General features: G+C 36.5%; 1 protein-coding gene across 1 annotated transcript; it reads left to right on the top strand.

Annotated features, from left to right (window-relative positions):
* The first annotated feature begins 17,362 nt into the window (after positions 1-17,362).
* Positions 17,363-18,334, top strand: LOC112919794 (olfactory receptor 4K5). Its single transcript, XM_025998316.1, has one exon. The coding sequence runs from the start codon at positions 17,363-17,365 to the stop codon at positions 18,332-18,334; it is 972 nt and encodes a 323-aa protein (XP_025854101.1).

Raw genomic sequence — 18,334 nt, 5'->3', positions numbered from 1 at the left:
AGATACCAACTGGTTTTGATAGAAAGCCACTGGATTAAAATGGATTTAATTGGGAGTTCTGTATGTCCTTAGGCAAGTCATTCCATCCCTTTGGGTCTCTGCTTCCTTAACAAATAATGAGAGACTTGTAGTGAATGACTACTTATATGCCTTATAGTGAGAAAATTCTGATTTATTTTTTAGTCTGTTATCATTCTAAAATTTATTAATAATGCTTGTCAGTATTTAATGGTCTACTTAGTTATTTTTATGAATTACTTATCATCTTTAAAGAATAATCACCTGGAAAGTGGTCTATCCATTAAACAAGTAGCAACCAATTCACTTCAATTGTAAACAAAGTAATAGAAATAAAAGAAATGGCTTCTTGAGGACTTGTCTTAAAATCCCAGATCTAAAAAGTAATAATAAATATCACAGAGGATAAGTGCAAACAAGTAAAGAAATTAAAGGAAGAAAAATAGGTAATAAGTTAGGATATGATAGAAAGAAAGTATATCAGTAATTGTTTCCAGCATCAAAGATTGTCTAGATAATTATGCAGTCCTGTTTGGGGATGGTGATTATATTTTTATTGAGGAATAAGTCCACTATACATGCAAAAATTAGACACTGAATAAGCTCTCTTGAAAGGATAAATTTTATTCTGTCCAGTGCTTTTTGCCTTTACTGTTTTCTCTATGCCAATTATTTACAAGCATTATCACTTTTAATTCTTACAATAAGCTTATGAAAAAATTACTAGTCTTTTCCCTCTTTTACAGAAGAAAAAAACATAAGCATACATAGAACAAGAAATTGGCCCAAACCTACACAGCCAAGTTGCAAAGCAATGATTTGAACTCCTCATTTCGCTAATAAGAAATGCTTTAAATATTATACTATACAAAGTAACTGCATCAACAAATCAAGTACTTGGAGAGTACATTCTATGTAACTAATAATATTGGATTCAGTGGTAGATCCAAAAATAAGTTTATAATCTATTGAAGCAAATAAAAAAGAGAATGATCATTAAAGAAAAGAACAATTGATTTCTTTGGAGAATATATGGGATGTGAAAATCATTGCACTAGTTTTAGAGTTTTATATTTTAACTTTATGTCAACTTTATTGAGGTGTAATTTATATAAAATAAAATTCTACAATACCAATAAAAAATACCCCAAAGGCAAATTATGCTTTTGAAACAAAGTGTGCAGAAGAAATGGTACTATGGAATAGGATTTTTAAACAATTTTTGACTCACTTTTCCCCTTCCTGACTTTACCATTCCACAAAGCTCTGTTGATTCCTTTGTGAAACATAGAATTAAAAAAAAAAAACTAATATAGTATTGTGTCAAATGATGGTGATGATGACAATGATAAAGCCAAACATATTAAATAATTACAGTGTAATCTGTAAGTGGTACCTTTACATATTATCTAATTTGAATCTCACAAAATATCTGTAGATGAGAAAAATAAGATCATACTTCTACTACTGACAATATTGAAATTTAGGTAATTGTGAAACTCTTACAAAAATACTTATGAATTCTAGATGCATTCTCTAAAATAAATAAATGACCTCAGGGCATCTGAAACAGTGGGAGCTTTGAGAGAGGAAAATTGATGGAAAGTGATTGCAAGTCATGAGAATAATAGGCAGTACTTTGGCCATTATGGGGAAATTTTGTCTTGCAAGAGTGTGAGGTAGAATTGGATCTTTTTTTTTTTCTTCAAGATTTTATTTATTCATGAGAAACACAAAGATGTGTGAGAGAGGCAGAGACACTGACAGAGGGAGAAGCAGGCTCCATGCAGGAAGCCCAATGTGGGACTCGATCCCGGGACTCCAGAATCACACCCTGGGCCGAAGGCAGGGGCTAAACCATTGAGCCACCCAGGGATCCCATCTTTTTTTATCTGGGACTCTTAGTGAAAGTATACAGAAGAGGGGACATTGGAACATAGAAAAGACCAAAATATCCTCACTGTCCTAGCCTATGAATAGAAAAATTGATTCCTCTTGGGATTATGATCATAGGATTGTCCACATATGAGTTTGCAGTGTGCATTTATACTCTGCATAGTCAGAAGAGTTTTAACAACAACAACAAAAATCAACATTAGCTATTGGAACACCATAGGTCATTGAAATGTGGGGGTCATTTGAAAAAGCAAAGACCAAAACCTTTTTGAATGGTTGCATCCTTAAAACTGACCACAAGGAGTATAGATACAAGTTCAGCTGAAATTGAGTTTATGGCAAATACACAAACACACAAGGAGTCTACCCTCAATAAACAGCAGTCAGCAGAGCAAATAGCAGACTAACTTCCCACTCTCCTCCCAAATCAGTAATAAATCTATTGGATACACATTATGAAGCAAATATATTCAAAATGCTAACCATAAAAAACAAATATAAAAGGAGAAAATGTTGCATCATAAAAGAAAAGCCAGTGACTTCTTTTCCTGGGAAGAAAAGTAGACATACTTTTCCATAGTCTTTCTGCTAATTATAGTCATTGACCGATTTAAATTGATTTATATATAAAGCAAACACTATAGCCCTCTGAAAGTTGGAGAGAAGAAAGTAGACTGCCTAGGGACCCAAGAAATTACATGACATAACAGAAGATGCCAATAACACTGGAACACTAGTGAGAATAGACGAAAAAAGACTCCAGCAACAGCCTGTTCATTCTAGCCAAACAACCAGATAGGGGCTGCCTAGAAAGATAAAATATTTTATACAACTTATCTACTTCAGCCAAACACCACAAAAGAATCTTTGGTCCCATCTAACCTACACCAACAAAGGACAAATGAGTAGCCTAGGCTCCTACTGGCAGCCAAGATGTAACAAGCTACCCCAGCACCCCTGCACACTGAGATGTCAGAGAAGGCCAAGTATGGAAACTGAACTTTCATTTTTATCAGACTGGAATCAGCACCTCCTCCCATGGTGTGAGTGACTAGCAGTGACAATAGGAAAGGCAATCCTACCCCTTCCAGCCAGGGAAATCAATGGAGGCCTAGTAAGGGGCCAGAACTCTCCTTCCCTCGCAGCAACAAGCACCTCCCTTTGGGTCTGATGGAAACAGAGTTGGGAAAAGGACTTCTATATCCGCCTGGCAGTAACAAAGTGGTGTTCCTCTGTCTCCACCTGTCAGAAAAATGTAAAAATAAGCCAACTAAAACAGAAAGTTTAAAAGAGGTTCAGAGTCTTAAAATATAATACACATAATGTTGAGATTTCAATAAAAAATCATTAATCATACAAAGTAGAAAATTTCAACTTGAATGAAAAAGGAAAATCAATAGATGCCAACATTAAGGTGATATGGTGTTAAAATTATCCAGATTTTAAAGACACTATCCTAAAAATGATTCAATGAGCAATAATGAATGCATTTAAAAGAAATGTTAAAAAACTGGACATCTCAGCAAAGAACAGAATAGAAAGTCTTACCAAATAAATAGAAGATACAAAAAAGAACCGAATGTAAATTTAAAAAATAAATCAAATATAATTGATTATTACTGATTACCAAATGTAAATGAAAAAACAACAACAACAACAACCTTAAGTCAATGGATGAGCTCACCAGCAGAATGGAAGAGACAAAGGAATCAATCACTGAACTGAAATGTGATCACTCTACTCTTAAAGAGATAGAAAGTAATTCTTCTTACCTTAAGGGAAGGGGATAAAGATATTAATTTTAACTTGTTATGCATGTTGAAATTGTGAGGGCAGCCACTGAAGTAAAAATAAAATATATGATTTTTCAAACTAGTAAAGGAAACAAAAGTGAGACAAAACTCAACCCATTTAATAGAAAGCAAGAATGAAAAAGAAAAGAAACATAGTAAAAACATGATAATGAAAATAAGTACACGTAGGAAAGAGACAAAGAGAGTAAGAGAGGAGAGAGAGTTGAGTCTTAATTTACTCGCTTTTATTTGTGAAAATAGGCTTTTCTTTTTTTAATCCACTGTAAACTGTATGGCAATAGAAACCTGAAAAAAAAAAAGGAAAAAATATATATCGGAAAAACACTAATGTCAATCAAAAGGCATTTTAATGTAGAAAGTATTATTGGGATATATTTAGGTAAAAGTATATTGTTAAAGAAAAATTTCTCTAGGGTTAGATTATGCTCATAAACTTATATAAACCTAACGACAGTGCCTGAAAATGTACAAAGGGAAGAATTACAAAGGAAAATGGAAAATTCCACAATCACCATCAAAGATTTCAGTAAAAATAACAAGGAAGAAAATTTGTTAATTCTACAGGATAACTGAAACACGATTAGCTAGATCTAAGGAGCATGTGGGAGAAAGACATTGCATAACTACCTTAGACATGTTATCTAGTTCATGTCCTGTTGATGGGCATACTTCTGGCTTAACCAAGTTCATCTGGGTTCTGTGAAAGAGAAAGACCACTATTGATACTCTTTACCACTGTTAAAAATAGGCATTTCACAAAAGAAAACTATGATTTGTGAAACAAGTTAGAAATCATTAATAACCATGGAAAAGGGTGTGTGTGCAAGAAGGACTCTAGGTTCTGGTGTGGTCAAAAACCTTTCAGAGTGGGCAGCCCTACTTTCTGTGTAGAGAGTGCTGTGGAAAGGTTATCACCAGAGTGGGGTCTGTAAAGTCAGAGAAGGACTGCATTTTGGGTTAGTGTCTGGGATGTCCACTGGATGTCCTCACATACACACAACTGGCCCTAGCCCATGCCTGAACTGGTAGAAGAGTCTCTTCATCTTACAATGTGCCTCTAGGTCCCTTCTCTGAGAGAGGTTAATAGCTTTATTATTACATTATTTAATATCTCTCTATGTTATTTAATATCTTCTCTCCTGAGAAGGAGAAATACTTAAAGGAATTCTGTTCTTCACAAACATATAATAAAGGGTGAATTCAGAGCTGAGAAACAATATGCAGGTAAAAAAAAAAAAACTAAGTGCAAATGTGTAAAACCATTTTGTAGGGTATTTGGAAATATCTAATAATGTTGAAGTTTTGTATACTTTTATACCTTATAACTACAGCATTAAAATGAAGTAAAACTATATGTGGGACTACTGATAACTGTCTCAAACAAATTATTTACTGGAAAACAGCAAGTTGCAAAAGAGTTGAATAAACATGCAAATCTAGACTATGTATGTCTTTGTGGATAAATTATATTATAGTTAAAAATTATAAAGAGTGAATAAAATTACATAAAATTATTTAAAAAGTCATAGGAATGTTAAAAATCAGACCCAGGTTAGCTCTGGAAAACTGGTTTGTGCTGCTGTATAAAATGCTCCAACTACCAACTGTAAGAGAGGGAAAAAAATAATTTTTCTGTCTACCCATCCTAGGTTTACTGGCTAGGGCCCTGTACATTAAACTAACAAAAGACAGATAAACAAGAGAAAAAGATGCAGGAGTTATTAACATGTGCATTGCACATACATGGGGAAGCACTCAGAAATGAGTAACTCAAAGGGACGGTTAGAACTTGGTCTAAAATAGCATTTCAAAAGAACTATAAACTTTATTTTTTTGTCAAATGTTTATTTAAACTCCAGTTAGTTAACATATAGTGTAATATTGTTTTCAGAAGTAGAATTCAGTGATTCATCATTTACATACGACATCCAGTGCTCAACACAAGAGCCCTCCTTTTTTAAAAAATAAATTTATTTTTTATTGGTGTTCAACTTGCCAACATATAGCATAACACCCAGCGCTCATCCCATCAAGTGCCCCCCTCAGTGCCCATGACCCAGTCACCCCCAACCCCCAGCCACCTCTCCTTCCACCACCCCTAGTTCGTTTCCGAGAGTTAGGAGTCTCTCACGATCTGTCTCCCTTTCTGATATTTCCCACTCATTTTTTCTCCTTTCCCCTTTATTCCCTTTCACTATTTTTTATATTCCCCAAATTAATGAGACCATATAATGTTTGTCCTTCTCTGATTTACTTATTTCACACAGCATAATACCCTCCATTTCCATCTATGGCGAAGCAAATGGTGGGTATTTGTCGTTTCTAATGGCTGAGGAATATATAGACCACATCTTCTTCATCCATCATCTTTCGATGGACACTGAGGCTCCTTCTTCCACAGTTTGGCTATTGTCGACATTGCTGCTATAAACATCTGGGAGGAAGGGGTCCTGGCCTTTCACTGCATCTGTATCTTTGGGGTAAATCCCCAAAAGTGCAATTGCTGGGTCATTAGGCAGATCTTTTTTTAACTCTTTGAGGAACCTCCACACAGTTTTCCAGAGTGGCTGCACCAGTTCACATTCCCACCAACAGTGCAGGAGGGTTCCCTTTCTCTGCATCCTCTCCAACATTTGTTGTTTCCTGCCTTGTTAATTTTCCCCATTCTCACTGGTGTGAGGTGGGATCTCATTGTGGTTTTGATTTGTATTTCCCTGTTGGCAAGTGATGCAGAACATTTTCTCATGTGCATGTTGGCCACGTCTATGTCTTCCTCTGTGAGATTTCTTTTCATGTCTTTTGCCCATTTCATGATTGGATTGTTCGTTTCTTTGGTGTTGAGTTTCATAAGTTCTTTATAGATCTTGGAAACTAGCCCTTTATCTGATACGTCATTTGCAAATATCTTCTCCCATTCTGTAGGTTGTCTTTTAGTTTTGTTGACTGTATCATTTGCTGTGCGGAAGCTTCTTATCTTGATGAAGTCCCAATAGTTCATTTTTGCTTTTGTTTCTCTTGCCTTCATGGATGTATCTTGTAAGAAGTTGCTATGGCCAAGTTCAAAAAGGGTGTTGCCTGTGTTCTCCTTTAGGATTTTGATGGAATCTTGTCTCACATTTAGATCTTCCATCCATTTTGAGTTTATCTTTGTGTCTGGTGCAAGAGAGTGGTCTAGTTTCATTCTTCTGCAGGTGGATGTCCAATTTTCCCAGCACCGTTTATTGACGAGACTGTCTTTCTTCCAGTGGATAGTCTTTCCTGCTTTGTCCATATTAGTTGACCATAAGTAGAGAGTCCACTTCTGGATTCTCTATTCTGTTCCATTGATCCATGTGATGTGTCTGTTTTTGTGCCAGTACCACACTGTCTTGATGACCACAGCTTTGTAGTACAACCTGAAATCTGGCATTGTGATGCCCCCAGCTATGGTTTTCTTTTTAATAATCCCCTGGCTATTTGGGGTCTTTTCTGATTCCACACAAATCTTAAAATAATTTGTTCCAACTCTCTGAAGAAAGTCCATGGTATTTTGATAGGGATTGCATTAAACGTGTAAATTGCCCTGGGTAATATTGACATTTTCACAATATTAATTCCTCCACTCCACGAGCATGGAATATTTTTCCATCTTTGTGTCTTCCTCAATTTCTTTCAGAAGTCTTCTGTAGTTTTTAGGGTATATCGTTTCCCTCTGTGATTAGTTTTATTCCTAGGTATCTTATGCTTTTGGATGCAATTGTAAATGGGATTGACTCCTTAATTTCTCTTTCTTCAGTCTCTTTGTAAGTGTATAGAAATGCCACTGATTTCTGGGCATTGATTTTGTATCCTGTTGCACTGCCAAATTGCTGTATGAGGTCTAGCAATCTTGGGGTGGCGTCTTTTGGGTTTTCTATGTACAACATCATGTCATCAGTGAAGAGAGAGAGTTTGACTTCTTCTTTGCCAATTTGAATGCCTTCAATGTCTTTTTGTTGTCTGATTGCTGAGGCCAGGACTTCCAGTACTATGTTGAATAGCAGTGGTGAGAGTGGACATCCCTGTCGTGTTCCTGTTCTTAGGGGAAAGGCTCCCAGTGCTTCCCCATTGAGGATGATATTTGCTGTGGGCTTTTCGTAGATGGCTTTTAAGATGCTGAGGAATGTTCCCTCTATCCCTACACTCTGAAGAGTTTTGATCAGGAATGGATGCTGTATTTTGTCAAATGCTTTCTCTGCATCTCTTGAGAGGATCATATGGTTCTTGGTTTTTCTCTTGTTAATGTGATCAATCACATTGATTGTTTTACAAGTGTTGAACCAGGCTTGAATCCCGGGGATAAATCCTACTTTGTCAGGGTGAATAATCTACTTATTGTATTGTTGTATCCTATTGGCTAGTGTCTTGTTGAGAATTTTTGCATGCATGTTCATCAGGGATATTAGTCTGTAATTCTCCTTTTTGGTGGGGTCTTTGTCTGGTTTTGGAATTAAGGTGATGCTGGCTTCATAGAATGAGTTTGGAAGTACTCCATCTCTTTCTATCTTTCCAAACAGCTTTAGTGGAATAGGGGCGGTTTCTTCTTCAAACATTTGATAGAATTCCCCTGTTAAGCCATCTGACCCTGGACTTTTGTGTCTTGGGATGTGTTTGATGACTGCTTCAATTTTCTCCCTGGTTATCGGCCTGTTCAGGTTTTCCTTTTCTTTCTGGTCCAGTTTTGATAGTTTGTGGTTTTCCTGAAATGCGTCCATTTCTTCTAGATTGCCTAATTTATTGGTGTATAGCTGGTCATAATATGTTTTTAAAATCGTTTGTATTTCCTTGGTATTAATAGTGATCTCTCCTTTTTCAGTAATGAATTTATTAATTCGAGTTTTCTCTCTCTTCTTTTAATAAGGCTGGCTAATGGTTTATCTATCTTATTAATTCTTCAAAGAACCAACTCCTGATTTTTTTTGTTTTGTTACACAGTTTTTCTGGTTGACCAAAGCCCTCCTTAACATGCAGTACCCATTTAGTCCATCCCCCATCCACTTCCCTCTAACAACCCTCAGGTTAGAACTAGACATTTTATTTTTTATTATTTTTTTTTCTAGAACTAGACATTTTAAAGAAGTGACAAGACAAAGGAAATATCTCTGAGCTCCCAGGACAGCAATTTGTGGAAAAGCGAATATATGGAGGAACTAATAAAAGATAATTCCACTAGCCTTTTAGTCAGTTTTGTTATACAGATTCCTTTGGTGCCCTCTCTGGACTGAACATGATCTAGGGTTGTCTGTGATGATTAACTTCTGCCTTCCTGGTAGAGAGGGACAGGGGAACACCTTTACAAATGTATGTCCTGCTTTTAGGCAAATAGGTGGAAGGTAGAGAGCTTTTCTTATATCTGTTTCTTCTCAGTTGCCTTCAGCACAAAATAATTCATATGCCAAAGTGGCATATTTTGGGGTAGTATATCCTAATACTTTTCACAATGTTTTATTCCTAATAAAAATAAAGGAAATATGGTAAAACATTAAAATTTCACAAAGTTGAACATTGTAAATAAAGATATTAAATTCATAGTTATCTTTATTTTCAGTATACTCGAAATATTTAAAATCATTTTACACAAGGGTAAACGGAGAATCAGAGAGTTAAGTTTTTCCCATAACTTATTCTTAGTTCTTGACAGAACTGAGAACAAGGATCCATGTCCTCTGAGTTCCAATTAGTTACCCTTTTCTCCATACCTATCACATGTTCAGGTAGCAAGGACACAGCATGTCCTTCCATTAAAGCCAAAACATTTTTCACTGAGGCAAGAATAATGTATTTTAGCACCCATTTCCCCTAGAGTAGCTGGTTCAATTGTACAGAATTCACAGAAGATATTTTACTCTACACAAGGGTTGAATGACCCTGCCTTTTTCTCCTGTGGATCCTTTTTGTAACTGTCAACAATGTGGGATACTACTTACTTTTTTCCATTGGGGATATGTAGTTGAAGGTATTAATAATAATCCCCATTGGTAAATGAAAGTTGGCCATCTATTACTAGCTCTCCAAACTTCAATTGATCAATTAGATAAAACCATGGTACTACTCCAATCTGACAAAAGAAAAAGGCATCTATAAATACCAGTACTCAACAGAGACTAATCCCACAACAGAAAAACTGAAGAATTCAATTTACATCTCTGACATGCGTTATAGCAGGTAGGCTATATCTGAAAAAGGTAACATCAGAAATAGACTGTGTCCAGTTACATATTCAGTTATGAAACTTGCACCTTAGAGAAGATCTATAAATGAGAGAAAAATGTATTAGAAGTCAGAGTAAGTGAATCAAGGTGACGATGTTCATGCATCTCAGCATGATTAAAAGAATTTGTGAGAAATTATGTATGAAGCTGGAGTTATCTTTGGAGATTATGACAGAGTCTGTACCTAAAAAAAATCCATTATGACAGTCTCACCTATCACCTAAAGCAACCAAATAAACATGTAAATCAAGGCCATAGAATTCTTTGTGGACATATGCCTATGCAGTAAAGCTATCACAAAAAATCACGGGAGGTTAAATACCAAAATCAGGTCATAGGTGTATAGTTGTATATCTTTGCATTAATGATTTATTTTACTTACTCTGCATTTGAAGTAGACCAGATAGAATCTAACTTAATAGAATTAGAGTGAAATTTTCTTCCCTTTTATGTATCTGACTTATATCACTTTGTAAAAAGTTGGTAAACAAAATGTGGTTTACTTTTAATACAACAAATAATCAATTTTCTCTAATGCTATGATTCAAAAGGTTTATTTTGTCCCCTTTGCATTTGTTGGCTTGATTATTGCACTGGTTTTAATGACTTAAGTATGAGCTTGTATTACTAATGAGATAAAATATTCTTGTTCCATATAGAAATGAAGTTTATGTGCATGGCCTACGGTTTGCAGAGTTCAGTCATTCACTGGGAAAGTCTCCATGCACAGTTAGATTTTAAGGTGAAAGCTGAAATAAATGATAGATACGTAGTGATACATATTTCAGTTAATACTAAAATGCATATATGAAAAATATTCCAATCACATCTATATACCAAATCCCGTGAAAGATACAAAAGTCTATACAAAAACTCTTACTTTGGGAGAGCACATAATCTACATATAAGCAAAGTGATATGACATTTAAAAAAAAAAGAGAAATTTCAACTTATGCCTCAAGGAAGGCTTTCAAACCTTCAAAGGTTATCTGTGAAGGGTATCAGAAAATGAACAGATACTGTCTCCCAGCTTAGTAAATGTTGAATAGTCTGGTTTTGTCTGGAGAGTAGTAAGGGGTATAAGTAAACCCAGATCATATTATATGCTTGGCTGTCATGCTAAGGACTTTAAGTTTTACTAGCTTCTCTACTTTGCGGAGTGGGGAGATGTTACAAGTGGGAGAATGAGATCCAGGAAAAAGTAAAACTTTACAACCTGGAGAATAATAGTGACAGTTACATAGTGAAGAAAAGTTTAAAGAGGAAACAGCTGACCTGAGGAGAGAACCTGTGAGCTATGGTCTGAGAGGGCCATGCAATAGTCAGAAACTTGTTTAGATTACTGAGTATGGTGAGAAATGGCACTGCAAAACCAGTGGTCATCACACAGTGGTGAATGGAATGCCAAGGAAGAGAGGGGACAAAGAGACGAATAGGAACATGAAGTGGTCGTGAAGGTGGTTTTGGTGGGAATGACAACTTTGGTCCTGGAGGGAACTTCAGTGGTCGAGGTGGCTTCGGTGGCAGTCGAGGTGGTGGTGGATACGGTGGCAGTGGGGGTGGCTATAACGGATTTGGTAATGATGGAAGCAACTTTGGAGGTGGCGGAAGCTATAACGATTTTGGCAATTACAACAATCAATCCTCAGATTTTGGACCCAGGAAAGGAGGAAATTTTGGAGGCAGAAGCTCTGGCCCCTATGGTGGTGGAGGCCAAGATTTTGCCAAACCATGAAACCAAGGTGGCTATGGCGGTTCCAGCAGCAGCAGCTATGGCAGTGGCAGAAGGTTTTAATTACTGCCAGGAAACAAAGCTTAGCAGGACAGGAGAGCCAGAGAAGTGACAGGGAAACTACAGGTTACAACAGATTTGTGAACTCAGCCAAGCACAGTGGTGGCAGGGCCTAGCTGCTACAAAGAAGACGTGTTTTAGACAATACTCATGTGTATGGGCAAAAAACTCGAGGACTGTATTTGCGACTAATTGTATAACAGGTTATGTTAGTTTCTGTTCTGTGGAAAGTCTAAAGCATTCCAACAAAGGGTTTTAATGTAGATTTTTTTTTGTACCCATGCTGTTGATTGCTAAATGTAATAGTCTGATCATGACGCTGAATAAATGTGTCTTTAAAAAAAAAAAAAAAGAACATAAAGTTTCGGGCAGCCCGGGTGGCTCAGCGGTTTAGCGCTGCCTTCAGCCCAGGGTGTGATCCTGGAGACCCTGGATCGAATCCTAGGTCGGGCTCTCTGCATGGATCCTGCTTCTCCCTCTGCCTTTGTCTCTGCCTCAGTCTCTCTCTCTCTCTGTGTGTGTCTCTCATGAATAAATAAATAAAGTAAAATCCATTATAAAAACAACATAAAGTAAAAGGGAACGAATACAATGTATGCAGAAGGGAAGGACTAAATCTGGAAAGCTATGCTAGGTCCTCAATGGAAATCTATTCATAAGGAGCAGTGCATGGATGAAGGAATAATAATATACATTAAGCAAATAATAAATTAATAGTATAATTAAAAAAGATAATATAAAAATTTCAAGAGGAATACCAGGAGTTGCCTCACTTAAAACAAAATTAGCTATCATAACCAGGTCTTTCAAAACATTTGATTTAAAAAGTTTTCCTTTGTATACATGGAATATTACTCAGCCATTAGAAACAACAAATACCCACCATTTGCTTCAACGTGGATGGAACTGGAGGGTATTATGCTGTGTGAAACAAGTGAATCGGAGAAGGATAAACATTATATGATCTCATTCTTTTGGGGAATATAAAAAATAGTGAAAGGGAATAAAGAGGAAAGGAGAAAAATGAGTGGGAAATATCAGAAAAGGAGACAGAACACGAGAGACTCCTAACTCTCGGAAAAGAACTAGGGGTGGTGGAAGGGGAGGTGGGCGGGGGCTGGGGGTGACTGGGTGATGGGCACTGATGGGGGTACTTGATGGGATTAACACTGGGTGGTTATTCTACAGGTTGGCAAATTGAACACCAATAAAAAATAATTTAAAAATAAAAAAAGTTTTCCTTATTGTGGCATCAAAAGGAATAATTGAGGGTGGTAAGGTCTCAATAGTCAGAAAAGCAGCTAAAGCCAGAAGAATTAGGAAATCTTTTTTTCTTATTTCTCGGATGAGTCAGAGTTCTTTGTCAGCAAATGCAAAGATTAAAAGACAGTGGCTGAAACTAAAAATGCCAGCTAAAGATGGCTTAAGTCAGAGAGTCTCACTCAAGGTGACCCTGCCTTCCCTGATACTTTGCAATGTCTTAGATATGTTTTGATCATCACAACGGGGAGGTAAATGCCATTGGCATTTAGTGGGCAAGGCCAAGGATACTACCGAACATCTTACAGCGCACAAGACTGCTTCAGAACCAAAGAATTATCCAACCACAAATGTCAGTAGTGCCCAGGTTGAGGAACCTGGCTAAGTGAAGAACCAGTATTTTTTTAAATTTATTCATGAGAGAGAGAGAGAGAGAGAGAGAGAGAGAGAGAGAGGCACAGACACAGGCAGAGGGAGAGGGAGAGAAACAGGCTCCACGCAGGGAGCCTGACATGGGACTCGATCCCGGTTCTCCAGGATCACATCCCCAGGCCAAAGGCAGTGCCAAACGGCTGGGCTACGGGGCTACCTGAAGATCCAGTATTTCGTAGTTGGCAGAAAGATGAGAACCAAGAACATATACCGAGGAACTCTTCAATTACAGCACAGTACAAATGGTAAGGGTTTCACATCATTCAGATATAAACCTGTAGCATGTAGACCCAGAGAGCTAGCCCTGAAGTCAAAGGTCTGGGTTCAAGTTGGAGTTCATTGACTTTCCAGGTACAAAACTCTAGGGACGTTATTTATCATCTCTGTTATTCTGATTTCTTACTGCAAAATGGGATTGTGTTTACCACGTAATATTATGGGAAAATTTAATTAATTTACATAAATTGCTTGGGGATTACTAAATTTATCTGATCCTTGGTTTTCTCCTCTGTAGCTCTGGAAAATAATGCTTTCCCTTTAGGTCTATTGTACAGATCACTTGATATAACAAAAACACAAACATCTAATTCAATTGATGCGGCCTAGCAGGGTTTCGACAAGTCCAAGCTTTCTTTTCCATTATTTTTCAGATTTTAAAGTTATTAATCACTCACTAAAAAATCTACTTCATTTGTTAATTTATATACATTACATCTATACAATAAACATTTTCATTGTGTAGGGTTCATTTTACATGACAAATCCATAAATTGAGGAAGAACAACTTTATTTTAGAAATGGGGAAGAGGGGACACCTGGGTAGCTCAGTGGTTGAGGATCTGCCTTCAGCTCAGGACGTGACCCCAGGTTCCCAGGATAGAGTCCCACATCACGCTCCCTGCAGGGAGCCTGCTTCTCCCTCTGCCTGTGTCTCTGCCTCTCTCTGTGTCTCTCATGAATAAATAAAATCTAAAAAAAAAACGAAGTGGGGAAAACAGAATCACACATAAGATAAATAATATTATTTATAGTATATTTCAGAATCTTCTCAATTATTGCTCTTAATGATATTATAAATACTGATTCATTATTGTTAATGAATTCACTTAATTTTTATGAATCACCTTAATTTTTTGCTCTGACTCCAGAGTCTGCAAAAGGTGTATGTGGACTAAATGTAGTTTTCTGAACATTCTAGCAAGTACAGGAAATGATTCTGTACTTGAGGGCTTCCCTGTATGGCATGTAAATTACATTGTAGGAGTGGAAAATATTTAGTTTTCCCTTCTTCCCTTCTAGGTTCTTTAGCTGATCTAATAATTAAATTGACATATGACAGATTAATAGGAGAAAAGCGAATTTAATTTCGTATGCCTGGAAGTCCCATAAAAAAATATGAGACTCAAATAAGTGGCCAAAGTAGGAAGGTTTTATATCTTTTTTAAAAAAATTTATTTATTTATTTATTCATGACAGACACAGAGACAGAGAGAAGGAGAGATACAGGAAGCCTGATATGGGACTCAATCCCAGGTCTCCAGGATCACACCACGGGGCTGAAGGCGGCTCTAAACCGCTGGGCCACCGGAGCTGCCCTGGTTTTATATCTTTTAAAAAAGAAATAGTAAGTTTGTGAAGCATTGACAATACAATGAGGTTTGGACTTAAGATATTAAATCAGTGGAGAAGTAATAATATTTGTTTATATGGACTTCTCAGCCCTCAACTCCCTACATTGGTGATAAGGATGCCTTCTAGCCTTGTAGCATAGGGAAGGTACCTTTCACATGAGACATTTATCTCCTGCTTTCAGGGGACAGGAGGGTCAAAGTTGTTCTTGCACTGGCTATTTCTCAAGTAACTTTAATTCAAAATAATCAATATGCCAAAGTGATATATTTTGGGCTTGTATATTCTGCTTCCCTCCAACATCCATCTAAATGAATGGCTATGGTGATCAAAGGATATAAAGTTTCAGATATGCAAGATGAATAAATTCTGCAGATCTAGTGTGCAGCATGGTGACTTCAGCTAATAATCCCATATTATATACTTGAAATTTACTATGAGTGGATCTTAGGTGTTCTCACAGGAAGGAAAGAAGGAAGGAAGGAAGGAAGGAAGGAAGGAAGGAAGGAAGGAAGGAAGGAACAAAGGAACGAAGGAACGAATGAAGGAAGGGAGGAAGGAAGGAAACTATTTGAGGTAATAGATATGTTAGCTTGATTGTCGTAGTCACAACACACTGTATATGTATGTCAAAATATCACATTGTACTCTTACATGTATGCAACTTTTGTCAATTATAATTCAATAAAGCTGGTGAAAAAAAAAAGACTTGAGGGTGTATCCTAGGGACCTAAGAAGACTGGTTTCATGTATGAAATAAACAGGCAGTAAAAGATATTTGTGTCCTTACATGGGACTAAGATTACATAACACTCAGGTTCCTTACTAAAACTATGGTCAAATTAATTGTCAGAATATGGTTTCCTAAGAAAGCTTCTTGAAAGTTTTTCTGGTTCAGTGAAATTAGATTTATATAGCAGAGCTGCATCCTTATAGGAAAAAAAAAGAGATGCAGGATTACTTTTTAGGATTATTAGGATTATTTTGATTCCCCCCAAAAATATTTTAGGAGTATAAGACATTTTAACTCAATTTTTAAAATTTCTTTATGCAAAAACCCCTAAAATAACTATTCTTTCATCAGTTATAAAGATGTATTAATAAGGCCATTGATAATAGTAAAACAAGGAAGCATAAATTGGCCTAAATCTAATTTCTTCACAGATTTATTGAGAAATAACTGATGTACATCACTATATAAGTTTAAGATATACAGCACGATGGTTTGATTTACATATATTTTGGAATAATTATTACAATAGATTTAGTTAATACCCACCATCTTATACAGACACAATAAAAATAAAAGGAAAAAATTCTCCTTACAATTAGAATTTGTAGGATCTATTCTCTTAACAATTCTCTGGCCTCAGCCTAAGTTTGATCTGCAAAGAAAATGCATAAGAAAATTTAGGTACTGCTTCTAAATAATTGAGTAGAAATTAGTTTTAGATAATTAAGGTAAAGTTATAAAATGCATTGTAAGAAATTACATGATGAGTCACTGACAAACTGAGTTGTTTAACTATAGACCTGGATAATATATACCAGTATCTCTTAGTAGGAATTGTCTCAATTCTTTATGATTCCTACAATAGCAGTAAGGTAAAAATTTGTTATTATGGGGGTATTAACATATTAAGAACATCTATTGTATTATAATTATTTTGATAGAAGAATGTCATAAACTACCATTTTTAAACTTCAAAACCTTCCATAAAGTAGGCATTTTTACCCTCCTATCTTTTTTGACATGTAGAATTAAAGCTCAGAAAAAAAAACAGTCTAAAGTCTGACTGAAGTGTGACTTTACATCACACAATAAACACTAAGCCACAAATACCTCTTGAAGAGTTAAAGAGAATGTTATACTTAAGGATTTATTACAGTTAATTATGGAAGATGACCACAAAAACAATAGATGCAAATTATTTTTGCCAATCTACAGAGCCCACAGAAGTGGCTTTGAGTGACTCTTCCTGTCTTGTGATCATGAATAAGTTCATAGATAAGCCTGTTTGCTGTTGTGTGACAGATTATTAAGACTAGAACTCAAGGGGTTCTAATGAGAAGATAAAAATTTTCAGTGTTATTTAAACATTGTCCTAAGCTCCTTCCTTCTCTCCAGATATATTACCATGATCTCTTGACATTTTTTTATTCAGCAAGTACATATTACATCTAGGATCTTAGAATCTTTTGCATTAAAAGTCTGTGTGGTTCAGAATTCTGATCCCTTCCTATTTCTCCTCCCTTAGGATTGTTGCAGAGCCTGTTTACAGCCTGGCTCCATGGATAAGGTCAATTCTTCAGTGGTGTCTGAATTTGTGTTGCTGGGACTATCCAGTTCTCAGGAGCTCCAGCTTTTCTTTTTTGTTTTTTTCTCTGTGTTATATGTCATCATTGTGCTGGGAAACCTTCTCATAATCATCACAGTAACCTCTGATAACAGCCTGCACTCCCCCATGTACTTCCTCCTAGGAAATCTCTCCTTCGTGGACATCTGTCAGGCTTCTTTTGCTACCCCTAAGATGATTGTAGATTTCCTGAGTGAACATAAGACCATTTCCTTCAATGGCTGCATAGCTCAGATATTCTTCATTCACCTTTTTACTGGAGGAGAGATGGTACTACTTGTCTCCATGGCCTATGATAGATATGTAGCCATATGTAAACCTCTACACTATGTAGTCATCATGAGTCAAAGGACGTGCACTGTCCTGGTCATAGTCTCCTGGGCTGTGGGCTTGGTGCACACACTAAGTCAGTTATCATTTACCGTGACCCTACCTTTTTGTGGACCTAATGTAGTAGACAGCTTTTTTTGTGATCTTCCTCGAGTGACCAAACTTGCCTGCCTGGACTCTTACATCATTGAAATACTCATTGTAGTCAATAGTGGTATTCTTTCCGTAAGCACTTTCTCTCTCTTAGTTGGCTCTTACATCATTATTCTTGTCACTGTCTGGTTTAAGTCTTCCGCTGCAATGGCCAAGGCATTTTCTACACTGGCTGCCCATATCACTGTAGTAATTTTGTTCTTTGGACCTTGCATTTTCATCTATGTGTGGCCCTTTACCACTTACCCTGTGGATAAACTTCTTGCCATATTTTACACTGTGTTCACTCCCATTCTAAACCCCATTATCTATACACTAAGGAACAGGGATATGAAGGCTGCCATGAGGAATATTATGACCTATTACCTGAGGCCCAAGAAAATTTCTGAAATTCCACTAGCAGTGAGGAGTTCTCTTTATTAA

This window comes from Vulpes vulpes, chromosome 15 (assembly GCF_048418805.1).
Source record: "Vulpes vulpes isolate BD-2025 chromosome 15, VulVul3, whole genome shotgun sequence".
In the NCBI taxonomy this organism is placed as follows: domain Eukaryota; kingdom Metazoa; phylum Chordata; class Mammalia; order Carnivora; family Canidae; genus Vulpes; species Vulpes vulpes.
This window is presented reverse-complemented; position numbering and strand designations above follow the sequence as displayed.

Excerpts from the sequence above, each read along its gene's own strand:
- LOC112919794 (XM_025998316.1), top strand. The coding sequence starts at position 17,363 with ATGGATAAGGTCAATTCTTCAGTGGTGTCTGAATTTGTGTTGCTGGGA.